Source organism: Pholcus phalangioides, unplaced genomic scaffold (genome assembly GCF_987345545.1).
Source record: "Pholcus phalangioides strain wild (caught in Gottingen) unplaced genomic scaffold, Ppha-v1.0 ptg000042l_1, whole genome shotgun sequence".
In the NCBI taxonomy this organism is placed as follows: Eukaryota; Metazoa; Arthropoda; class Arachnida; order Araneae; family Pholcidae; genus Pholcus; species Pholcus phalangioides.
The window spans coordinates 24648258-24670590 of record NW_028301628.1 but is presented as its reverse complement, the minus strand read 5'-3'; the positions used below and the strand labels follow the sequence as shown (position 1 = coordinate 24670590).

General features: G+C 36.3%; 1 protein-coding gene and 2 non-coding genes across 3 annotated transcripts; 2 read left to right on the top strand and 1 right to left on the bottom strand.

Moving 5' to 3' along the window:
- The first annotated feature begins 1021 nt into the window (after window positions 1–1021).
- On the top strand, window positions 1022–13890 carry LOC149064678 (PI-PLC X domain-containing protein 3-like). The gene is made up of 3 exons (XM_089255205.1): window positions 1022–1169; window positions 8824–8932; window positions 11390–13890. The coding sequence occupies exons 2-3, from the start codon at window positions 8824–8826 to the stop codon at window positions 12652–12654; spliced, it is 1374 nt and encodes a 457-aa protein (XP_089111331.1). The 5' UTR covers window positions 1022–1169; the 3' UTR covers window positions 12655–13890.
- A 7288-nt stretch (window positions 13891–21178) lies between these two features.
- TRNAT-AGU (transfer RNA threonine (anticodon AGU)) lies at window positions 21179–21252 on the bottom strand. Its single transcript has one exon. It is a non-coding gene; the product is annotated as a tRNA-Thr (tRNA).
- Window positions 21253–21485: 233 nt separating this feature from the next.
- Window positions 21486–21559, top strand: TRNAT-GGU (transfer RNA threonine (anticodon GGU)). Its single transcript has one exon. It is a non-coding gene; the product is annotated as a tRNA-Thr (tRNA).
- The last annotated feature ends 774 nt before the right edge of the window (window positions 21560–22333 follow it).

The window sequence follows — 22333 nt, the reverse complement described above, 5'->3', positions numbered from 1 at the left end:
GGGGGGGGAGGAGGAGAGGAAGGCCAAGATATAAGATAACCCCTCCCCAACTATGGCTTTAATTTAAAGTAAAAATCACGCATTTGTGTCATAGCACAAAATTAACTTCTTGACAACCTTCGTGACATTTGTTATATACACTGAAGTGCCAAAAGTAATGGGATACCTCTTAATATTGCTGCACTTCACCGAGTAAAAATAGCTCCCACACAATATTAAGATGCATCCCATGACTTCAGTTCTGGTATCAAAAGTCATAGAATACCTCTTAATATCGTGTGTAGGACCTCCTTTTATCCGGCGAAGTGCAGCAATATTAAGAGGTATCCCATGACTTTCGGCACTTCAGTGTATTATAATGTGCATTATTTTGTTGAATGCAATATCCCGATTTCCCGACCAACTTTTCAGGAATTCGGGACCCGGAAATCATCGGAAATTCTCGAGAACGAGTGAGAAGGAATTCCGGCTAGAAAACACTATTCAGCCGTTAACGAGGAGAGCACGCATTCAATTTCGCGCATTAAAACATGATATTTTATCAACTTAATCATAATACGTATCCGCATTTCTGAACAGTCTCTTAAGTCTTTCAATTCCCCTCGCTATCATCAATCACAGAGCGATAATGAAAATACGTGATCGAATAAACATATTTAAAAATAATAATAAAAAAAAGTCAATAAATATTTCAAATAACAAAAAAAATCAGATTTTTAATATTTTCCTATTAAAAAGAACATCGTAAGTAAATAAAAGAGAAGGGGAGAGAAACATAAATTTTTCTAAAGCAACAGTGACTTTCATCTGTTCAATCAAAAGTGAAGGAAGAAAAGAAAAGAGATAAAAAAAAAAGAGGCGGAGACTTTTTCAGAAAATATCAAAACATCAGAAAAAAGAGAGATAAAAAGTTTACTCACGTCTTAAAACCCCCGTTGTTTCCTCCGCCTCCTCCTTCTCCCAAACGTTACCAAATACAAGAAGACTTGTTATAAAAACGGGGGCTTTGAAGAGTGCGTCCAGATCAGTTTTAAGATTTGATGCCTTTTTGTTTTCTTTTATTTTCGGACACGTCCGCAATTTAGGAGCATCGAGCATTTTTTTTTATTTTTATTATTGTTATATTTCGCTTTTAACAAAGTTGTCTTCTCCGGAACCGATCGACAAAAGTGAGTATGGCTTGAGAATATGTGGTCGTTTTACACGGTTTATACTTCTTTTATTTCTTCAATAACAATTTTTTATGGTATTTTGGACTCTTAAGGTGATGAGTTTTATGATGGACATTATTTGGTTGTGTAAGTCTAATCATGTGAAAGGTATTCAATTTGTATATACGACTATATTTTTTGAAATATTTATGTTTTATTTAATTTTTTAAATTCATATATACATCGGAATATTTTATTTTAAAATGTTTTCTATGTACGTATATATGCGACGTACTACACCGGGCAACAAAATTTAAAAAAATTTCTGCTTCCGAGATGAAAATAGTCATTTCCTAATTAGTTCAATGTGCTGAATACGAATATGACAAAGGAAATTCTGAATTGACTACGGTTTTTTTTTTTGTAACATGTACGCATTATTGAGTAAAAAAGTATACATGTAAACATTACACTGCTCAACAAAAAAATATTTTTAGTACGTTCTTAAGGAAATTTTAAAGTATATTTGGGCTGCTGATTCTAAATCTGGCATTGGTTTTGTCAAATTGGCTAAAGTTTTTGAGATAAATTAAAAATCAATTTCCAATGTAATATATAAGTAGCATACAAATCATGTTGAAACTGTGCATTATAAATAAATATAATAAATCCTTGGCAAAGATATTTCAGTGATTTTAGAGTCATTTTGGGGCTCTGATTCCGAATCAGGCATTGGTTTTCCCAGATTGGCTTTAGTTTTTTAGATAAAGGGAAAATTAAATTTCATTAGTAATACACGAACACAGCATATAAATCACATTCACAGAGTATGCATTATCCCAAAAACTATATCGAATACGGCAAAACCAATGCTAGATTCGGAATTAGAGCTCCAATATAATTCTAAAATGACTGAAATATCTTTGGCAATTATTTACTTTTTTGTTTAAATCACAGTTTCAACGTGATGTGTATACTGCTTATGACTGAAATTTAATTTTTTTTGACTGCTTAGGGGCCATTCAAGTGTTACGTGATCATCGATGGGGGGGGGGGGGGAGGAGGTTTCCGATTTGCTGACTTTTGATGACAAGGAGGGAGGGGGGGGGTTTGGATAATGCTTACGTCATCAACCCCCCTTCATGAAAATATGAGTTGGATTCAGAGGGGCAGAGCTGATGACGAAATTTTGCTGACAGTGGGGGGGGGGGGGGGTCAAAAAGGGCTAAAAATTTGCTTACGTAATACTTGAACGGCCCCTTACCACTGAAACTTAATTTTAACTTTATCGCGAAAACTGGAGCCAATCTGACAAAACCGATGCCAGATTCGGAATTAGCAGCTCCAATATACACTAAAATCACTGAAATATCTTTGATGGCAAAATCACTGTTGAGCAGTGTTATCCAAAAAAAAAAATATGTATCTTAATCATAGGCGTACGCAGTCCCCCACTCCCCAAAACGATTGAAATTAAAAATAATTTTAAATATCTTTGAAAAATAATTAAAATATTTTGTGAAATAGCGAAAATACCTTTTCACGTGCTATCTTAATCAATTTTAGTTGATTTAAAAAGCTTTTGAAGGTTAGTAATTGAAAATTCTCTGGATAAAAATTGTTGAGTCCTCCCTCCTCTCCAAAGGTCAAGTCAAAAGGTGCACCGTGTGTACGCCCCCGGTCTTAATTGGCCGGGCGATGGACCCCCGAGTTAATCGGAGTCAAAATTATTTGGTTTTCATTCATTCGGATTTTTGTATAACTGTTTTCAGCGCGCGTATATTGCGCACTTGGGGTGCACATCGGGCGGCTCTGGATTGTTCTATCACGGTGGGAGAAATAACTGTAACACACATTGATGATTAATTTTTAACTGATGATGGTATGAAAAAAGAAATGAAAAAATTACCGATTATGCTATAAATTTACCCCGAGTATCAATAAAGGATTGAACTCTTCGTTCAATGAATGAAATTGTGGTAAAAAGAAGTAACTTTCAATTCAGATGGAAGTTATGGAATATTGTGACCGTTTCAGCGAAAAATTCGTTGTAGAGAAATTACCCTTTAATTTATAGTAAAATGACGAAAATCGAACAGTTTCCGTAAACAGAATTCATTGAGAGAGAACAGAAAAATTCTGAATTTTATAGGATCGTGATATGGAGACTACCGTATTTAATTTTTTACATCTAAATCGGGAGGGGGCACTGTTTTACGCTCGAATTTCATGGATATTTATCCTTAAATGTTTACAATTTTCTTAAGATAGATAAAATTTTTCCTCTCAGAGTTTGGTATGTACAGGGTGGGCAAAAAGTCCGTAGAAACTTTAAAAATTCATAAAAACCGGAAAAAATAACCGAAATAAAAAACGTTTACAGGGTTAGCATTTTCCTGTCTTAAAATAATTCCCGTGAGCTAGCGATGCTAACCCTGCAAACGGTTTTATATTTCGGTTATTTTTCTGGTTTTTATGAATTTTTAAAGTTTCTACGGACTTTTTGCCCACCATGGAAATTTCCAGAAAAAAAAGAAGCCAATTCTCAAACAGTAAAGCCTTTATATACCAGTGGTTATCCACTTTTGGAAGCCCGCGGCCCGGTTGATTTCTTTTTTGTAAGTGGAAGGCCCAGTTATGCACAAGACTAATGAGCAATTAATGCAGCAAAATGTAACAGTGAATCACTCATGGGGGGGGGGGGGTCCGGTGTGACTGATGTTAGCTGCCCGGAGGTTGAGGAACACTGCTATATACTATGAATTTTTCTATTTAAGTACGAAATTTTTACCATTTTCTTTAATATTCTGTACTTTGGAATTTTTTTTCTACTATATCGAAATGCGAAAAGTGAAATGCATATAGAGTGAAATCTCGATTCAGCGGTACTCTGCTGAACAAGAAAAATATGGCTGTAGAGGGATTATCGTTACATTGAGAGGCAACTGTCTAACTACAGGAAGTCGTTTCCAAACGAAGACTAAAAAAATATCGTTCTAAAAGGATTTATCGTTATATCGAGTATCGACGTAGTGAAGTTTCACTGTTTTATAAATCTATGTGTACAGTAATATAAGAAATCAATTTTTGTATGTAATGAAAGCTGAAATCTCGGTCTAATCAATCATCCCAAAAGTTGACATACAACGTGTAGATCAATGTTTCCCAAGGTGAGTGATATAGCCTCTCAACCCTCAAGGGGCACTAGGAGGGAAACAAGGGGCAAAAAAAAAAAGATATAATTATACATAATCCTATAAATAGGATTACTTTTTTTTCGAGAAGTGGAGATGATGGGGGAGGGGGTAATTAAACAAATAATTTGGGATGACTGATATAGACAGTCAAGACAGGCTGCTTTACAATTTTGTCAGAGGTCCACAAATGCCCGATATCGTAAAAAAAAAATATCAGCAACAGTCGTTTCTCGGAAATAACGATGACCTTTCCGAATATTTATCCTTGTTCGTATGGTTCCTAAGTAATTACTATACAGAGAAAGCTAATCCCTTCATAACGATTTATCTCTTATTCAATGGCCTTTTTTGTGTAGAAAAAAACCTGGTAGCACCTTGTACTTTTTCTCTTACTCAAGGTAATCGGATCTTCAGGTAGTTTTGAAGTACGAAATGGTCCGCAGAAAAAGGGGGATACAGGATACATAATCTGTAAATGAATCGAACCGCTAAAGTGAACTGGAGGTGTACCGCGGGTCTTTCCAAATTAATTTGGAAATGTGTTTGGGATTGCTTAAGTGATCAGGATATGTGCTGTTGGCAGCTTAAATGATATGGAAATGTGGCGCGAGTCACTGAAGTAATCTGGAAATGTGTCACACACAGGCCACTTGAGTGATTTGATAATCTTTCGTGGGCCACTTGATGGGTTTGGTTATTTGTCACGGGCAATACACGGCTCCAAAGGCCACATTTGGCCCTCTGGCCACATCATGCACAGTAATAATAGTGAGCTTTTCTACACACCCTTTCCCTATATACCTAGAGAGAAGAGCTTTGGGAACTTTTTTCCAATCGCGAGCACCGCGTATGGAAAAACATAACCGCATCTAACATCAGGAGAAAAGAACATCCATATAACAGATCTCCGACAAATGCAGTTCCAACTTCTTGAATGAAATTTGAATAAAGAGGATTTAGTTTTATTGGTATTTCGATGATGATCCCACGAGCTTGGAATCAGACCCAAGCATTGAACGATCGTGGGTGCTCGTGAGGTTCTTTTACAACGGTGTTGAAGATACCTGCTTTAGGAAGGGGGGGGGGGGATATATTGATATGAATCCCATGAGAGCCTTTTGAGAGGCGTGAAAGCTTTTATAGAGTGTGAGTATAAAGACTCATAAGAGGCTCTTGAAAGCACTTGAAACCTCGATACGATTCGGCTGCCAAAATCCAAAATAAAAGGATGCGTTGCCGTAAGAAGAACAAACACTCCTTTCTGGTATGATTTCTTACGTATCTTTCTTATCATGTGTTACCTTAAATATGATAAATCCGGTGAATATGCATAATCACTGTAATCACTAACTATTCTGGTAATCTTGGTAAAGTATAAATTTCACTATATTCACCATTTTTAGCGGTGATTAGGCATATAACGAACACTAATTTAACACATTTTTACAAACATTCCCGAAAATCCTATTTGATGTATTCTGCAATTGAACCCCGATATAAAGAACTTTTGTTTGACAAATTTTACGATCGCACCCCAATAAATGATATCTCATTTAACAAATTTTATGGTCGTACTCCCGATATAACGAACACTCATTTGACTAATTCTTACAAGTTCTTGTGCGTATTCAATCCAGAACCGAAAATAATAAACTTCCAGTTAATGAATTCTACAATCGGACAACGACATATAACGAACTCTCATTCAATAACTTTTACGATAGTACTCCGATATTATGAATTCTCATTTAAAAAATTTCACGATCGTACCCAGATATTACGCTATCATGTTGCAAATTATCATTCGTATATATTTTTTAGTATTTATCAAATTTAACTACGGTGCTTGGTTATTACGCATAACCGCCGGTAAAAGCGATACATATAGTAAAATTTATGAAAGTTACTCAGACGATTGGTGATTGCACATAATAACCGGTGATTACGCATGATCGCCGAATTATCATATTTACAGTAACACAGATAAGATTTTAAGGTTCATTTAAAATGCATGGTGTATTTTAAAAATAATTGAAACACTAAAATTTTTTACCAAAGAGTGAATGGTTTCTGAAAATGATCATAAACATTAACGGAATATAATTATCATTATGCTCGAGAAGTCACGCGCTCGATGCCATCAGTTAATCTCAATGTCACTACTTAAGCTAGTTATATCACGAGGCTGATACTAACTGGCAGTTCCGCCAATCAAACTGCCAGTTTGTTTTCTCCACTCGAATATCTTATCATTTTATTTATTTTTATTTATTTATTCAATATTGTTTGGCCGAGGCCTATACAAGAGGATGCTGAAGTTATGTATGACGAAAATGGCGATAGATGATACAGGAAAATTCGGAAATCGTAGTACAATCTACAATATTTGCTGGTAGGTTGTTCCAGTCGGTAATAGTTCTTGGAAAGAAGCTAAATTTGTGACAATCTGAAGAAGCAAAGACGGGCTGTAATTTTCGGGAATGGTTGAGTCTAAAACAGAGAAATGTGAGGGTTTAATTAGATTATTGGAAGTGTCGATATATTAAAAACCCATGGAGGATTTTGAAGAGAAAAGTTATAAACGAGAGGAGAGCGGTTGGATATTGAGTTGGCGATTGAGCAAGTGGACTTATTTTGGATAGATTCTAATTTGTCTATATTGGTTTGGGCAGGGGGAGTCCCAGGCCTCACAGGCATATCAGAGAGTAGGGAGGATGTATGTCTGGTAGCACAGGTGACGGACATGACGGGTAAAGTTTTTCAGGTTACGACGAGGGAAAAAGAGTTTTTGGAGACATTTATTAAAGATATAATCAACGTGACGATTCGAGCGGAGATCGGAAGAGATTTAGTATTATCATGATAAGTAAAAAAGAGAAGAATAGTAAAAAAAGTATTAGATGAAAATGGAGTTGAATTTTAGATATCTGTATAGTGATTTATTTGAGAATTCTTTAGAATCATTTGGAGTTATGCATTAATTTATGAAAAAATCCACATGATTATAAATATATAAATTCTACAGTTATATTTTTATACGTTTCTATGATGAAGAAAAAAAAAAAGAAGAAAAAGTCAGTATATTAGAAAAATATACGGCGAAACTTCGTGTGAGACGGACACTCGGCGTTCCGTAAAAATGTGGCCGTCTGCGGAGGTGACCGCCGAATAGAGGTTGTATGACAGGGAAAACACATTTCGGGGCAGTGTCTAAATATCGGTTTTCAATGTCACAGAAACGCTTGCGCCAGTACCGTCTTAACGCATGGGCCCACCCGAGCACGGCCCGGGGGCCTTACAAAAATGAGATTTGGTTGAAATTTTCTAGAATTTACCTTTTAAATCCTCAGAAACATCACTTGGCCCGGGGGCCCATGATGCTCTTAAGACGGCCTTGGCTTGCGCTCAATTTATTTACAGCCCTACCCCTGCTCTCTTTCATACTTACATGTATATAGCAGAAAGATACACCGTATGTGAAGAAAAAAAACCACTATCAGGAGTATAGAAAAAACAGAGGAAGAAAATATAAGGTTACAACATAGCTTCGCGATGATGAGGAGAAAGGAAATAAAACAGAGAGAATTTTTTTGAATTTATTCCACTGGACGCAATATTACGTCCTTGATCGTAAAGTAGTTAAAAACGCATATTTTGGTTGTGCTACTACTACTATTTAACCGTACATGCACCTCGTACACATTAATCTACGGAATTCAGTGGTATTAACTAAATTTTGTGGAGAAAAGACAAAAAATGGTGAGAATCGCCCGGGACCCTCAGACTGGAGCTTTGTCAGCCCTACTCTTGTGGAAGCCATGCCTATGGAGGTTTTACTGAATTTATTTTTTGGGGTGCGGTAGCCCAGGTCGATAAGGTACTCGCCTTAAAGTACCAAAGAATGCTTTTATTGGAGTCGCGAGTTCGATACCTGGTTCGTCCATTCTGAATTTTTCCCAACGCGGGGGGTACAACAGAAACGGGGCAACGTGACCACAGAAAAAGATTGCTACCGCAGGAAGGCTCACACCGAGGGGTTAGCGCACAAACCTCTCGGTGAGTACAGAAAAGGAATCGGTAATAAATTGTAGATACCGGTCTAATTCACCCTCGTGTGCAGAAAATGATCTAGTGCGACAAAAATGATCAAATAAAATTTATTTTTATACAAATACAAATACAACGCCACAACAGGCAAAATGCCCAACGAGGTGGCTGAGAAAAAAGATGCCCATAACAAATATGGATGTCATATATTTCAAAAATACAGAAACTGTTTTAAAAACACAATCACAAGAATTATAAACAATATATACACATGATAAAGTATTATACAATGCCCATAAAGAATATTATGGTTGTCTTATATAGATAAAATATTGGTTGTCTTATTCATTAGTTGTCTTATTAATTCATTTTAAATTTGTTCGTCATGATTTCATGATAATAACGGTATTTTTTGTTTTGTTTTGTAGATGATGTACTTGGCGAGACTAGCCTATCTCCTAATTTTCTTGGCTTTCTTGAAATGGTCTAAACAGGGTTCACTTGAGAATGGACATGGCCGGTTTTTACAATATTCGAGTAAGATTTTGATACTTGTAACATTTCTGAAAACATAACACTGTGCTCATATTTATGATGATAATTATGCTGAACTATCATGTTACTGGTGTTTTAAATTACTGTCGTACGTGAAAAGTAAGGCAACACCATGTCAAAATAGTGACGTGTCTAACCAAGGATTACCAACGTAGAGTTTCTCGCGGAACCCTTGATGGTTATAAAGATGTTCTACGGAAATTTTAAACAAATTTTTAAATATTTATCTTAAAAAAAGTGTGTCCCTACTGCCGTTTCAACAGCACCATAGTCACAGGGTAAAATGAAAAGAGAGAGAGCTTAGTCTCACCTCCTAATCAGGTGCGTAAGCAGGATCGACCTTTGGAGTGGGCACAAAAGGCTTGGGTGGGGGGAGGGAATTGCCTTTTCGAGAAGTTTTGAGTTACCATCAGAAACTGGTTAAAATAGCATATAAAAAGTATTTTCTTTCGAATTAATGTGCATATTTACTGTCATAAATCATTGTGCCGGATCTTATCGTGGAACTCCTATTCAACTGAGGTCCCCGCGTGGCCCCTACAAGGGAATGGAGGTAGGCAGGGCTTAAGCCCGCTGGCCCGAGACGATTACCGTCATTTTTGTTTTCACAGTATAAATCAATAACAGAGGGGGTCCATGAAGTGTCGGATCTGGGGGAACCACCAAACATCTCAGCCTAGGGGCCCTACTATAAGATGGAGGCAATGGGTCTCCGTGCTGCGCCCGATGGAACTCATTTCTGGGACTCACGAGGTTGGAGCTCTGTCATCCTGTTGGGAGGCACATCCACTTATCAAGAACTTTGATTATAACCATCACCAGAATAAAAGCCCCAGTGCAAGAACTCTGACATATGCTTTAACCGATATAATCATGATGCTAATCATTGAACCATAGGGTGTTCTGGTTCACCCTCTGGGGATGGTTATAATCAAAGTTCTTGATAAGTGGATATACCTCCCAATAGGATGGCAGAGCTCCAACCTCGTGAGTCCCAGAAATGAGTTCCATCGGGCGCAGCACGGAGACCCATTGCCCCCATCTTATAGAAGCGCCCCAGAAATGAGTTCATCTGAGTTGTCAGTGAATATCTTATGTGTACTTAATCAAGCACTCATCCTCAATGATTTAAGTGTGAGTACCATAACCCCCGCCCCCCCCCCCGCAAGGGTGGTGCTGGCAGAGCTCTAAAATAGCACCAATCGTATTATTATCATATTTTTTGTTTTTGCATCATTTTCACTATTAGAAGAAGCCCCACGAAAATCTCAGTCTAGGGATCCTGGGGGGGGGGGGAAGCACCGAAATGCTTGCGGGGAGAGGAAAAATATAAAATACGCCCACTAACTTTATTTTCAACGTAGGGCATATTCTACTTTTTTTCCTCACCTGCACTCAGCTGTTGTTTCTCTGCCCACAGTATTTCGATATCTGTGCGGGATGACAAAATGACATGCTACCTTATACAATATAGGAAATTTTTTTCTACGAACAAAAAATTCTAATATATACGGCCGCATTCTCAGTCATTCTCAGACTCTAAACGTTTATATTTTATGAACTTATTAACCTTGAAAAAATAGTGCCTTTCTCAGTTATTTTTGTCCATAACCAACAAGCAGGTAAAAATAAAATTTTATCAGCCAAAATATGCCTTTTAGAAAATGACTATGTAGTACAGGAAGCATTATATTGAGAAACACATCATTAAACTGGAACCTCTTCCGCCATCTATGAAATAAAAAACAACGCTGTTATGATACTCCGACTGGAACTGGTAACCGGTTTTTGATAAGTGTGCGACATTGAAAAAAAAATACGATATGATATTATTGAATATTCTTTTTAGCAATAATATGAATTGAATTGTCAAGTTGGCTGCAAAACTTTATCAGTTGGTGTTTGTGTGTAGTACAATAACATTAGTAACACTCGAAAAGTGACGCCGGCTTCCCGCGACTATAATCGAAAACAATATAAAACAGGAATCAAACTGTTTTCGGTTCATATACCTTTTGAAAAAATAATATGCAGCTATATTATATATATTCGTATATATTACTCATAGGCACGGCCTTAGGTGTATTGGGGAAGCCAATGATAACGGGTAATGTAGATCAGTAGGTTGGTATTTTCAGCCTCCACAGTCGTGGATCCTGAGGGAGCGGTGGGGACTCTCTTTCCATATAAAAGCAGAACAACACCGAGAAAATTGGTCTGTCCTGTAATATAGAGGATGATCCAAGGAACCTATACATAACTCGCCCTCTTGATTACCGTGGATTCTCACCTAGGCCTCAAGAATATTATTTTGCCTGGAACGGGAGGGGTCTTGTGATGTCATTGAGACGGCCCTAGGTATGGCATTAATGTAAATTGAATGTGAAGAGGTACTGAATGAACGGATTTTTAATATATCGCATGTTATTTTACTTACAGGTTGTAATCGACAGAAAGCAACCGGACGAATCGATGTTTTTGTGACCGTCTCCTCATTTTCCATCGCATACCGAGGAAACAAGAACGTCACCAGGCAACTTGAAGTGAACTGGCACGGCAGGACACCCAGAAAAGGCGACTCGGTCGGCCTATTCAACCAAGACCCGAAATCTGGAGGATCCATCAAGCCCTTAGTAAAAGTCGATCCAACACAACATTCGGACGGATTCTTTAGAACGGATGTCGAGTTCCCGTACATGTACTTCGATCTGAGTCATCTCAGGAAACATCCTTGTCTTGGTTATTGGGTCGGTTACATGGAAAAAGAGAAAGTCGTGTCCTCGGCATGTCTACAAATGAGACCTTTCTGGATGAACGACACCATGAAGTACCTTCAAGACCAACGCTTGTCTGAAATCATGATACCCGGAAGTCACGATTCCGGATGCTTCAGTCCTTTCCTGGGAGTGCATACCGACACTCTGATGAGGTACAAGTACGCACAGGAGGAGCCCATTTTCAATCAGCTCGTCTACGGAATTCGGTACTTCGATTTCCGAGTGGGTTATTATGGCAGGTCAAGAGACAAGTTCTACATCAACCATTCGTTCTTTCGCACGGACCACAGCGTGACATCCATATTGTCCCAAGTGAAAAATTTCCTCGGAGCTGCAACGGAAGAGATCATCATATTAGATTTCCACTTATTCCCCGTCGGGTTCGAGAGAAATGATATACACTCTCAGCTCATAGAAATGATCTACAAGGAACTCGCTCCACTCCACATCCCATACAACGCCGAATTCTCGGAGGCTCCCATAGGATACCTAGTGCAGAAAAACAAGAGAGTCTTGGTCTCTTACAATGACAAAGCTAGGCACATCGACAAAAGGGGTATCCTTTGGCCTGGATTACCCAGGGCCTGGGGAAATAAGCAACATCCCGAAGATCTCAAGCTATACTTCGAATCCGTTTTCTCGAAACCCGTTCCAAAGAGCCTATGGGCTTCGATGGCGGAACTAACGCCTAACTCTCGTTTCATTTTCAGCCATCCAAGGAAAGGTCTCAGGACCTTGGCTGATGAAATCAACAGGAATGTTACGAAATGGTTTAGGGATCAATTCTGGCAGAAAGCTAATATAGTTGCTACGGACTATTTCTTGGGAAACAACATAATTGACGTAGCTGTAGATACGAACAAACTGAAGGCTTTCTGTAAGAGGAATCGGAGTTTAACATTCAAATATCCCAGAGTTAGCAGGTGACGTAACTAACGACATCACACCCATCTATCATGCGTCATTGTTTTCATTATTAACTCATTGGTTTTAGCTTTTATGAATTCATCAAGGGGAAAAAAAAAAAAAAAAAAACTGGAAAGAACTCAACGTTATTTGTAAATGTAATTTCTACGTTTTCCTCTCTTTGTAATTTATTTCATTTTCATGCATTATTCGTTGTAAATATTCGTATGGTATCGATTCACTATTTGTTGCTGTTATAAAGTGTTTATGTAAAAACACAATTTTCTCTGCTATGAAGTCATATCCGTATTATTTTTGAATGTCACATTTTTAATTGAAACTTGTCTTTAATTAAGGGGAAAATTTTTAAAATTTTTTTTAAATTTTATTATATTTTTTGAACTTTTAACTCAGAATAGTGTTTTCTCCCAATTTTTTAAGAACTTCTATGTATACGTATTATAATTTAATGAAATTCCTTGTTTCACTCATCGTGATTCTACTTAATAAAATTTTTTCCTGAGTATAATTTTATTGATTGTATATTAGTAATTATATATCATGATGATTTCAATTTGTTCTGCAATATTTCAATTTTATGACTTTTATTGAGTAATTTGTGCACCGTTTTTTAATTTATTTTTTCTGATATTGTTCAAAATAATTAAATTTTAATAATAAATTGTTTGAGATCAATTTTTTTAAAAAATATGTTGCTTTCCTCTTTTCTCATCTCTCAATTATCTGCTTTTATGCTTTTATTTCATGAACTCATAGTGACACATTAATTTGTTGACTTTTTATTTTATTTTCCTCAATTTTTATTCTTTTAAATTTTAAGTTCCCGTCAGAAATTTTTATTAAATTTTAACGTTTTCATTCACGGATTTCATGTTTCTATTCTCAATTTTCCCATTGGACTAACTTCAAGTTTTACTAATCTTTACTTCTTAATTTGAATTGAAATTCTTATTAAATATATTACTTTTATTCTTATTTAATATATTCTCTCTGTTACTTTTTCTTATTGAGTTATATAATGCTTTCTCCCAAATTTTCTGATTTAATTTAAAGTTTCCTCAATTTTTTTTTCTCGTTATAATATTTTGGGAAACTTTCGTGATAGGTATTTGAGATACTCGCTCTCTTTCTCATGATTCTATAAATATGTTTTCTATAAATATATAAATGTTTTCACATACTTTTTTTTTCACAATGTCCATTTTTTTTCATTTTCCATTAAATTTTGTAATTTTCATTTTTCGTTTACGTCTCTAAGTGTATTCCGTTGTTACTATACATTTCATCATTTGATCATTTTTGTCGCACCACGGTCATTTTCTGCACACGAGGGCTAATTAGACCGGGACCTACAATTTATTGCCGATTACGAAAGGCAGGCTTGTAATTTATACTCGTCGAGAGGTTGGTGCGCTAACCCCTCGATGGGGGACTCCCTGCGGTAGCAATACATTTCATTATGACATGATTAGCTTATCGATTCAATCAATAATAGATGTTGTGTTTAAAAAAAAATGAAATTACAGTCAAATCCCGCTATAACGAATACCGATATAGCGAAAAAAATCTCGTTTTAATGACAACTTTTTTAATCCCCCAGATAATTTTAAATGTAAAAATAAATGTAAAAATTTGAAATTCCTGCATAACGCAATTTCATTGTAACGAAGGGATTTATTTGGTCTCTTGAAGCTCGTTATAACGGGATTCGACTGTATATAACATGAAAATTTTTAACATATATTTTTCTCATAATATAGTAAAAATACTGCCCCAAACTCATTTCTGTTGCGGTATTAATTTTAAAATTATGTCTTTTCAAACGCAGTATCGAGAAACTGAAAATTTCATGTATAACTAATTTTTCATACACTTTTTCTCTCTCCTCTTAATACATGGTTCTATTTTTCTTCGATAATTTTGATTTAAAATTATTCAATTTGTTTGATTTACATGAGTTAATTTCTTTGATATAGATTATTTAATTTTTTTAAAATTCATATTATTTGTTTTTTTAATCTAATTAGGCCTACTCTTGATGATAGAATTTAATTTGTAACTTTTCGTGACGTGTTCATTCAAAATACGTTTTGTAATATTTTCATCTGTAATTTCGTATAAATATCCGTATTTTGTTTTGTTTAAATTATTTTCATTACTTTGCCCTGAATGTACGATTGTAAATAAAAAACATCATGAAATGTAAAATTGTTTCATTACTTCATTTAATAAAAAAAAGATTATTCATGTTAGAATCAAATGTGTGGATACATTTTCAAATCATGCGTTTTCTTGGATGTGACGATTCTCAAGAGAATATAGTGTAATTTATACATACACAAAACAATCAATAAGTTAATGAAACATTCAGAGAGAGGTTAATAATTATGAATCAAATTTTCTCAATTATTAACTGATAATCAAAGAAGCTATAAAACAATTTTAAAATTTTAAATTAAAAAAAATCAAAATAAATCAAAAGCAGTATATATATACTACTCCTTATATCAACTCTTACTGTATTTTAAAATTTTATGACAATAAAACTATACTCTCATACAATTTTGAATTTTTCGTATGTTCATCCATATCTTGGGGAATTATGGGTAAATGTTTTTGGTTCGCCCAAATTAAAAAAAACAAAACAATATTGACAAAACCCAGTGAAGTGATAAAAACAAATGGAGGCCTCATGCCGCTTTAAGTGAAAGCCACGCGCCATTCATATTCCATAGCGAACGGATAATGCGATTGAAAATTATTTTTCATGAAAAGTTTTTAAATGGCAAATTAAACTACATCAAAGTCAAGAGAGCAGTACAATGCACAGAAACTTCTGTTAAACTGTGAAAATTTAACAGCTATGGTTCCCCCTAGATAAAAAGTATCAAAAATGGGTTTTTTTTACAAAAAAGGAATGTAAGTTAGTGCTGTAACAATGTAAAAATTTGAAATTCCTTTATAACGAAATTTCATTGTAACGAAGGGGGACTTATCTGGTCTCTTGAAGTTCGTTATAACGGGATTCGACTGTATATAGCATGAAAAATTTTAACATATTTTTCTCATAATATGGTAAAAATACTGCCCCAGATTCATTTCTGTTGCGGTATTAATGTCAAAATTATGTCTTTTTTAAACGCGGTGTCGAGAAACTGAAAATTTCAAGTATAACTAATTTTTCATACATTTTTTCTCTCTCCTCTTGATACATGGTTCTATTTTTCTTGGATAATTTTGATTTAAAATTATTCAATTTTTTGGACTTACATTAGTTAATTTCTTAAAGTAAAGTGGATTTGTTAATTAGTTAAAATGGACAATTAATGAGAAAAAATACAGCTTACCTTTATTTTACTGTTACCAATGTCAGGGCCGAAACTAGTATTTTTGCCGATCAGGGCAAATGTGATTCAGCCGCCCGGGCAAACATTATTTTGCCGCCCCCCCCCAATTTTAAAATTCGACAATTTTGTAATGGTGTATTTGTTCCCACCTAAAACTGCCTCCCCCTAAATTTTATCACCCAGGGCAGTTGCCCCCCTCTAGTTACGGCCCTGATCAATGTACCGATTATCTTTTTTTTAGCAAAGATGAATAATTGTTACCTTGAATTTTATTTCCAATCACTTCAATTGGGTGCGATTTTATATAGATCTCTAAACACGTAGAATTTCAGCAGCTCTCAAAAAATGACACCGACAAGGAATCAACTCTTTCTAGATAGAAAAGTATAGTACTTATATAGCCGTAATCAAGATTGAAATGACACTAATAGGGATAATTTCTAAGATACCAAAAAAACTCGAGAAACAATATTGGTATAATCGGTTTTTTTCGACCATGTATATTCAAATATACATGGTAAATACAGGGTTAAGAATAATTTAAAGTTATTCTAGAACATGCTTCGCAGCAGATTTCGGCAACACGTGGAATATACAATAGAAAAAAAAAAGATAATAAAACGAAAAATAGAGATAAAAATGCAATTTTACCGTGAAAATCGTAAGCGCAACTCGAGATGTTTACGATAATATTTGGAATAAGAACATCCCTGCAGTACATTTTTTTCCCTCTTCCCTATAATCCTACGGTGTTTCTTTAGTTTGGATAATCGGATTTTAGCTAACGTAAGTTATTGGATATTCCACTCGACAAGCTGGAAAATGCTCGTCAGCTTTTTTCTTTCTCTCCCCCCTCCCTTTTTTAACATATACATATTTAGTTTAAAACCTGATAACATGGCCGATAAAAGTCCTAAAATAGTTTCGAAAACAAGCCGTAAAACGTTTTATGAACTCTTTCCCTACTATATCCGGCCGATCCGGCCCGTCATGCAGACTACCAGATCCGGCCCAGCCGGCCGAGGTAGGGGGGATAGGCATTTCACATTCTTTTATTCCGTGGGCGGGACGCAGTGACGGATTGTTGACGGCTGCTGAGTGGGGTTCTTGCCGGAGAAAGATGATTATTTCAAAGCTAGTTACCTATGAAAGAATGACTATTGACAATGACAATACCTCGGATGAGCTTTGAGAAAGACGCGTGGTTACTATCTTTTGAAATTTCGCCAACATTCTGATTTTCATTGAAGGTTTATTTCGTTTTCTTTGAAACTAGTAAAAGATCCGCCAGCTAGCTACAGGCAAAGCGCTTGAAGAGGCAAGCGCTTTGGCTATAGGTTTAATTAGTAGTCGAAGAATTTTTTCCGTAATACAATAGAAAAAAAAGAACATTAATTTAAATACATCAGAATATCTTAATTTCTTTTTCTAATTAAAAACTTACGAAAATTTTATTTTTGACATTTTTTATGAAACACTCAAAAAGTTCAGATGCACTGTACATCGGACCCATTAAATTTTGAAGGAATCAATGTCGAAAAAGACAACTAAATATTATTGTATTTGCACATCACTGTCGTTATTGTTAATTAACTTACGTACAATTTCAAATGATTTCTAGAACTAAGATTACCGAAGTTCGATCTTTCCCTATTTTTTCTAGCTGTTTGTGTTTTTCTAGCAAAACATACGCACACCAAGAAAATAAGATGTTTCCGTCAAAAAAGTAATTAAATATCGGTAAAACTGAAAGGGAAATTTTTATTTTTTATTTGTTTTGGATTTAGTGCGAATTCCATCTTCCACATCCAACTGCAGTGGTTCTCAACCTTTCGTCACTCGTGGCAATGCCCCCCCCCCTCCCTCCCCACATATTGAATCAGATTGGCTCGGATCTCTTGCATCACGGGCCTTCTTATGCGGGAGGGGGGAATTAAGAATCATCCCGGACCCCGGGGCTGGTGTCCTGTCAGCTCTACCCTTGTGAGGGTCATGCCAACATCTACTAGAGAATTTTCAAGGCCGCAACACGAGCTCGTGACGTCACTAAACTTAGGCGACTGCTTGCGCTACGCACTGTGGAATCGACTTGATATATGTACCGTACTCATTTATTATTCCGCGAATAAAATTGGTGCTATGAAATATTTCTGCCTTAACGTTTTACTAGATGAATTTAGATTATATATATTTATATTTTTTTATTTTACTCACCTTTCCCCCCCCCCCCCCCATTTTTCAGTTCAGACAAAAATACAAAAAATTCCCTGTACTTGTCTAGGTTCATAGGTAAATATGAGCCACAGAAAAAAATTATCCTTTTCCTCCTTGAAAATGGTTTTAGGAAAATAAATTTATAACTGAAAGGAAATTTTTCTCAATCAAGTTTCATATCACACACCTACAGAGAAAAAAAAATCAACAGAAAGTGGAAGTTTTTTTTAAATTAATATTTTCTAGTGGGTTTATTATGTTTTCTAGTGAGTGTTGGTCATGCTCGTGCCTCCCTTGCCCTGTTCATAGTTCATCTGTGGCTCGCAAAATAATTTAATATAGATATTGTACATCCATAAAAGAACCACTTCAAAGCATAAATAGGCACACACATACACATCAGTATTTCCAGCTCGTCGTGACGCCCCTCACAAAAAAGTGGGAACACCCCCTAGGAGCCACAACGCACACTTTGAGAAACACTGCCCTGCCGGCTTAAAATTGGTGATAACAAAACTAGAATAGATTTTGATAAGCACCACTCCTTGTCTCCAACATTTTCAGCTTCTAATCCACTTGACAGAAGGTTGAGATGCTTGAAGAATTCACTATCGCAAAGTGGACAATACATGTATGAGAAGATAAGTAAGGGCTGTTATACAGGCGAGTTCCAAGAAAAATTGGCTTGGCCTATACTCAATACATATGTGCTTGTAACAATAGCAGAATTTGGGTTGTGGCTCTCACCATCGGTTTGTTGTGCTGTTTGTTATCCTGCTGCTTTTTCGTGTTTGGACATCTCTTTTCATTTTTAGCTCTCGTTTTGTTTGTATCAAAACAACGGCTGGATTAAGGCAAATATTCGCCCACGGGCAGGGCACTGCAAAAGAAAGACTTCTTGAAAACAGAAAGACTTATGGTGAAAAGATTCGGGGCTTCAAATGATTTGAATGATTTCCTACTGCGATTGGAGTTTGGGAGGTCCTTACTTATCTGAAAACACGGTATTTAAAATTCTTTTCAAAAAAGAGGATTTTTTTTTTTATCGATTCATAGATTGGGAGTGGAGAACTACGGCTCTGTGGGTACGTACACGTGGCTCTTCAGTAAAACTAAGAAAAGCATAATACAGTGTAGTTTACTAGCAAAAAAAAGAAAAACTTTTTGTCTCGTGAATAAGTTTTGAGTTATTGTGAAAGACAGCTTTGAGGCTCCTTGGACTGAAAAGCTAGCTGACCCCAAGTGGCGTGTAATTCAGAGATCTCTATAAGTATTTTGTTGGGAAATGCAAAGGTGTTGTATTAGAGAAAATCTACCTTTATTCTCGTGTATTTCCCAGGGCACCTTTTTTTGACCACCAATGCGTCTGGTATTGGGTTCCATTGTGTGATAAATAAGGATTAAAAGTTTGTGGGATGTTTATATAGTCTAAACTCTGTCTTCTACTAACAGACATGCTACTAGTTATAAGCAATCTTCTTGAATAGATAATGTCCACAACATAGGCGTACGCAGAATTTTCTCGAGGGGGTTTTCAGATTTTTTTCCCTTCTGGGGAGGGGTTTTTACTTTTTTTCCTGCAAAATATCCTGCACTATAATCTTGGCTCAACTCCCCCCCCCCCCCCCCCCCCTGCGTACGCCAATGGTCCACACAATTCTGTAATGTGATTAGTTTAGGGATTATTTTTAAGCTTTACATTTCTCTAGTTTTAGTCATCTTGTCTTGATACATATTCTGTTTAAAACAGTAGGTCGTAAAATATTTTGTCACTCAGCCTCTTAAATCTTTATCGATTAATAAGTTTAATCCGATTTCTGCTGTCACAAAATGCCGTTGATGAGGGCGATTGGCGAAGTTGGTTATGTCAAATAGCATAAGTAGCCAAAACTTTGCATCACGGGAAATTTACTGTGTGAAGAAAGACGAATCTTCTTTTCATACCCGTTCGCTTTGTTTGGTCGGAGAAGAGAGCGTTGAAATACTTTGCTTTCTACGAGTAATCCAGTCATTGTTGCGAAAGGTTCTACAATGTGCAGCAGAAGAATAGACGAAATGAATATGGGGGGAAAGAAATTTGTCTCGAAGAAGCTCTCCGAAATTCTAGGGTCCATAGATTTGCACCCCTCTGGTAGGTAAAGAGTTAAAATACTCGTCATTATGATCATACGCGTGGGATAAAAAAAAATTATCGTAGAGACACTTAATGACTTTCCAATGCACAATTCTCATATGCAGTTAGTGTTTCATGTACACCTGGTTTTTGGTAGAAGTCGTAGCGTATCAGAGCCTCAATAACGTGATAATTACAAGAAATTATCGGTTAAAAAATGCATTGAAAATGTTCCTAAACTTTCCGTTTGGACATTAGGGGGGGGGGGATAATTTACTTTTTGGGATGATAATTTTGCAACAAAAGGTCTCCTTGAAACGTGTTAGTACTTAATTTAGGAATGGAGGGCAGCTGAAGCTATAATTATCACTGTTTTTCACCCAGTAAGTTTACTCTCGTCCCCACGAAGCTATTATTTATTAGGTTTGTATTGAATTCGTTATCTTAAATGAATTCGCACAATGGTCTGACATCGTTTCAGTTATCAGTTGGTTGATTCTAGTAGTTATTAATAATGGAATTAGAAAATGTAGGTTTTGGAAATGGCTGATATTGATTCTTATGCTCAGTTATTTAAAACTTTTTTAAATATCTAATGTTATTGTTTTTTACGAAAAATTGACTTTGATAAAAGTTTCTAAAAAACTAAAGTTATAACAATTTAAATAATCCAGTGAGGACGTTACCTGGCAAAACTAAACGAACATGCGCAGGGCCAAATATGGGTCAGAAATAAACCAGTGACATGATTTTTAGAGAGATAGATGGCTTTTTCTCAGCCCAAGATATCGAGGAAACATTTTATTCTCTGGATATTATGCTGAGTTGAAGTCGGAAAGAAAAGTCATCTTGTCTCCGCCGGGACTCGAACCCAGACCCTCTTGCATACTGGGCAAGCATGCTACCATCTACACCACTGGAGACACCACCTTGCCTTCCTTATTTCACGCACTGTGGCGTGAGGCACTGAAGTAGAGACAGTAGTAGCCTTTCTTAACTTCAGGAATTGGCCCCCAGGTGGGATGGTTTAGAGAGATAGATGGCTTTTTCTCAGCCCAAGATAGAAGAGAGAAGATAGAAGAAGTTAAGAGAGGCTACTAATGTCTCTACTTCAGTGCCTCACGCCACAGTGCGTGAAATAAGGAAGGCAAGGTCGTGTCTCCAGTGGTGTAGATGGTAGCATGCTTGCCCGGTATGCAAGAGGGCCTGGGTTCGAGTCCCGGCGGAGACAAGATGACTTTTCTTTCCGACTTCAACTCAGAATAATATCCAGGAAATGAAATGTTTCCCTTAATATGATTTTTGTTTTTTGATAATCCTTAAACGCATAAAAATATGGCGTAAATGAATATACATTTTCATATATGTAATTAGGGCCGCAACTGGATACGTGGTCAGCCGGAGCAAGAACGCATTTAGGCGCCCCCTTGTAATGCGGGAGGAGAGGTTGAAGAGTTAAATTAGTGCCCCCTTTTGTCTTGCACCCGGGGAACCAGATCCCTTGCTCCCCCCTTAGTTGCGGCGCTGCATGTAATTTTTTGCGTATTGGTTTTGAATACAGGGTGTCCGGGCTAAAGGTATCCAAAAATAATAAAATAATGGCTCATACTGAGAGAATCACGCATGATTAGTTAAGGAATGGGATAATAAACTTGAGGGGGGGGGGGTAACAACCTAAAAGGGGTAAAAACATTAAGTGCCCTTGAATTCAAATACTTTGCACTTTGTACATGGAATTATAATTCAAATATTTTGCCCTTTGAAACGAATACTTTGTACTTATATTTAAACAATGCAAAAAGTATCCGTTTTATAGGTCAAACGGACATAACAGACTTAAAATATTATGTTATAATTAGCAATAATAAGCTGATTTTTTTGAATAACTTTAGTTCAGACACCCTGTATATATAATTGTGGTTGAAGGAGACGTTTTTATATGAGGCTTTAGCTACCGCCAAGAAGAAAAGAATACCGTCATCGGGATGTCCAAGGTCTGTTGAAA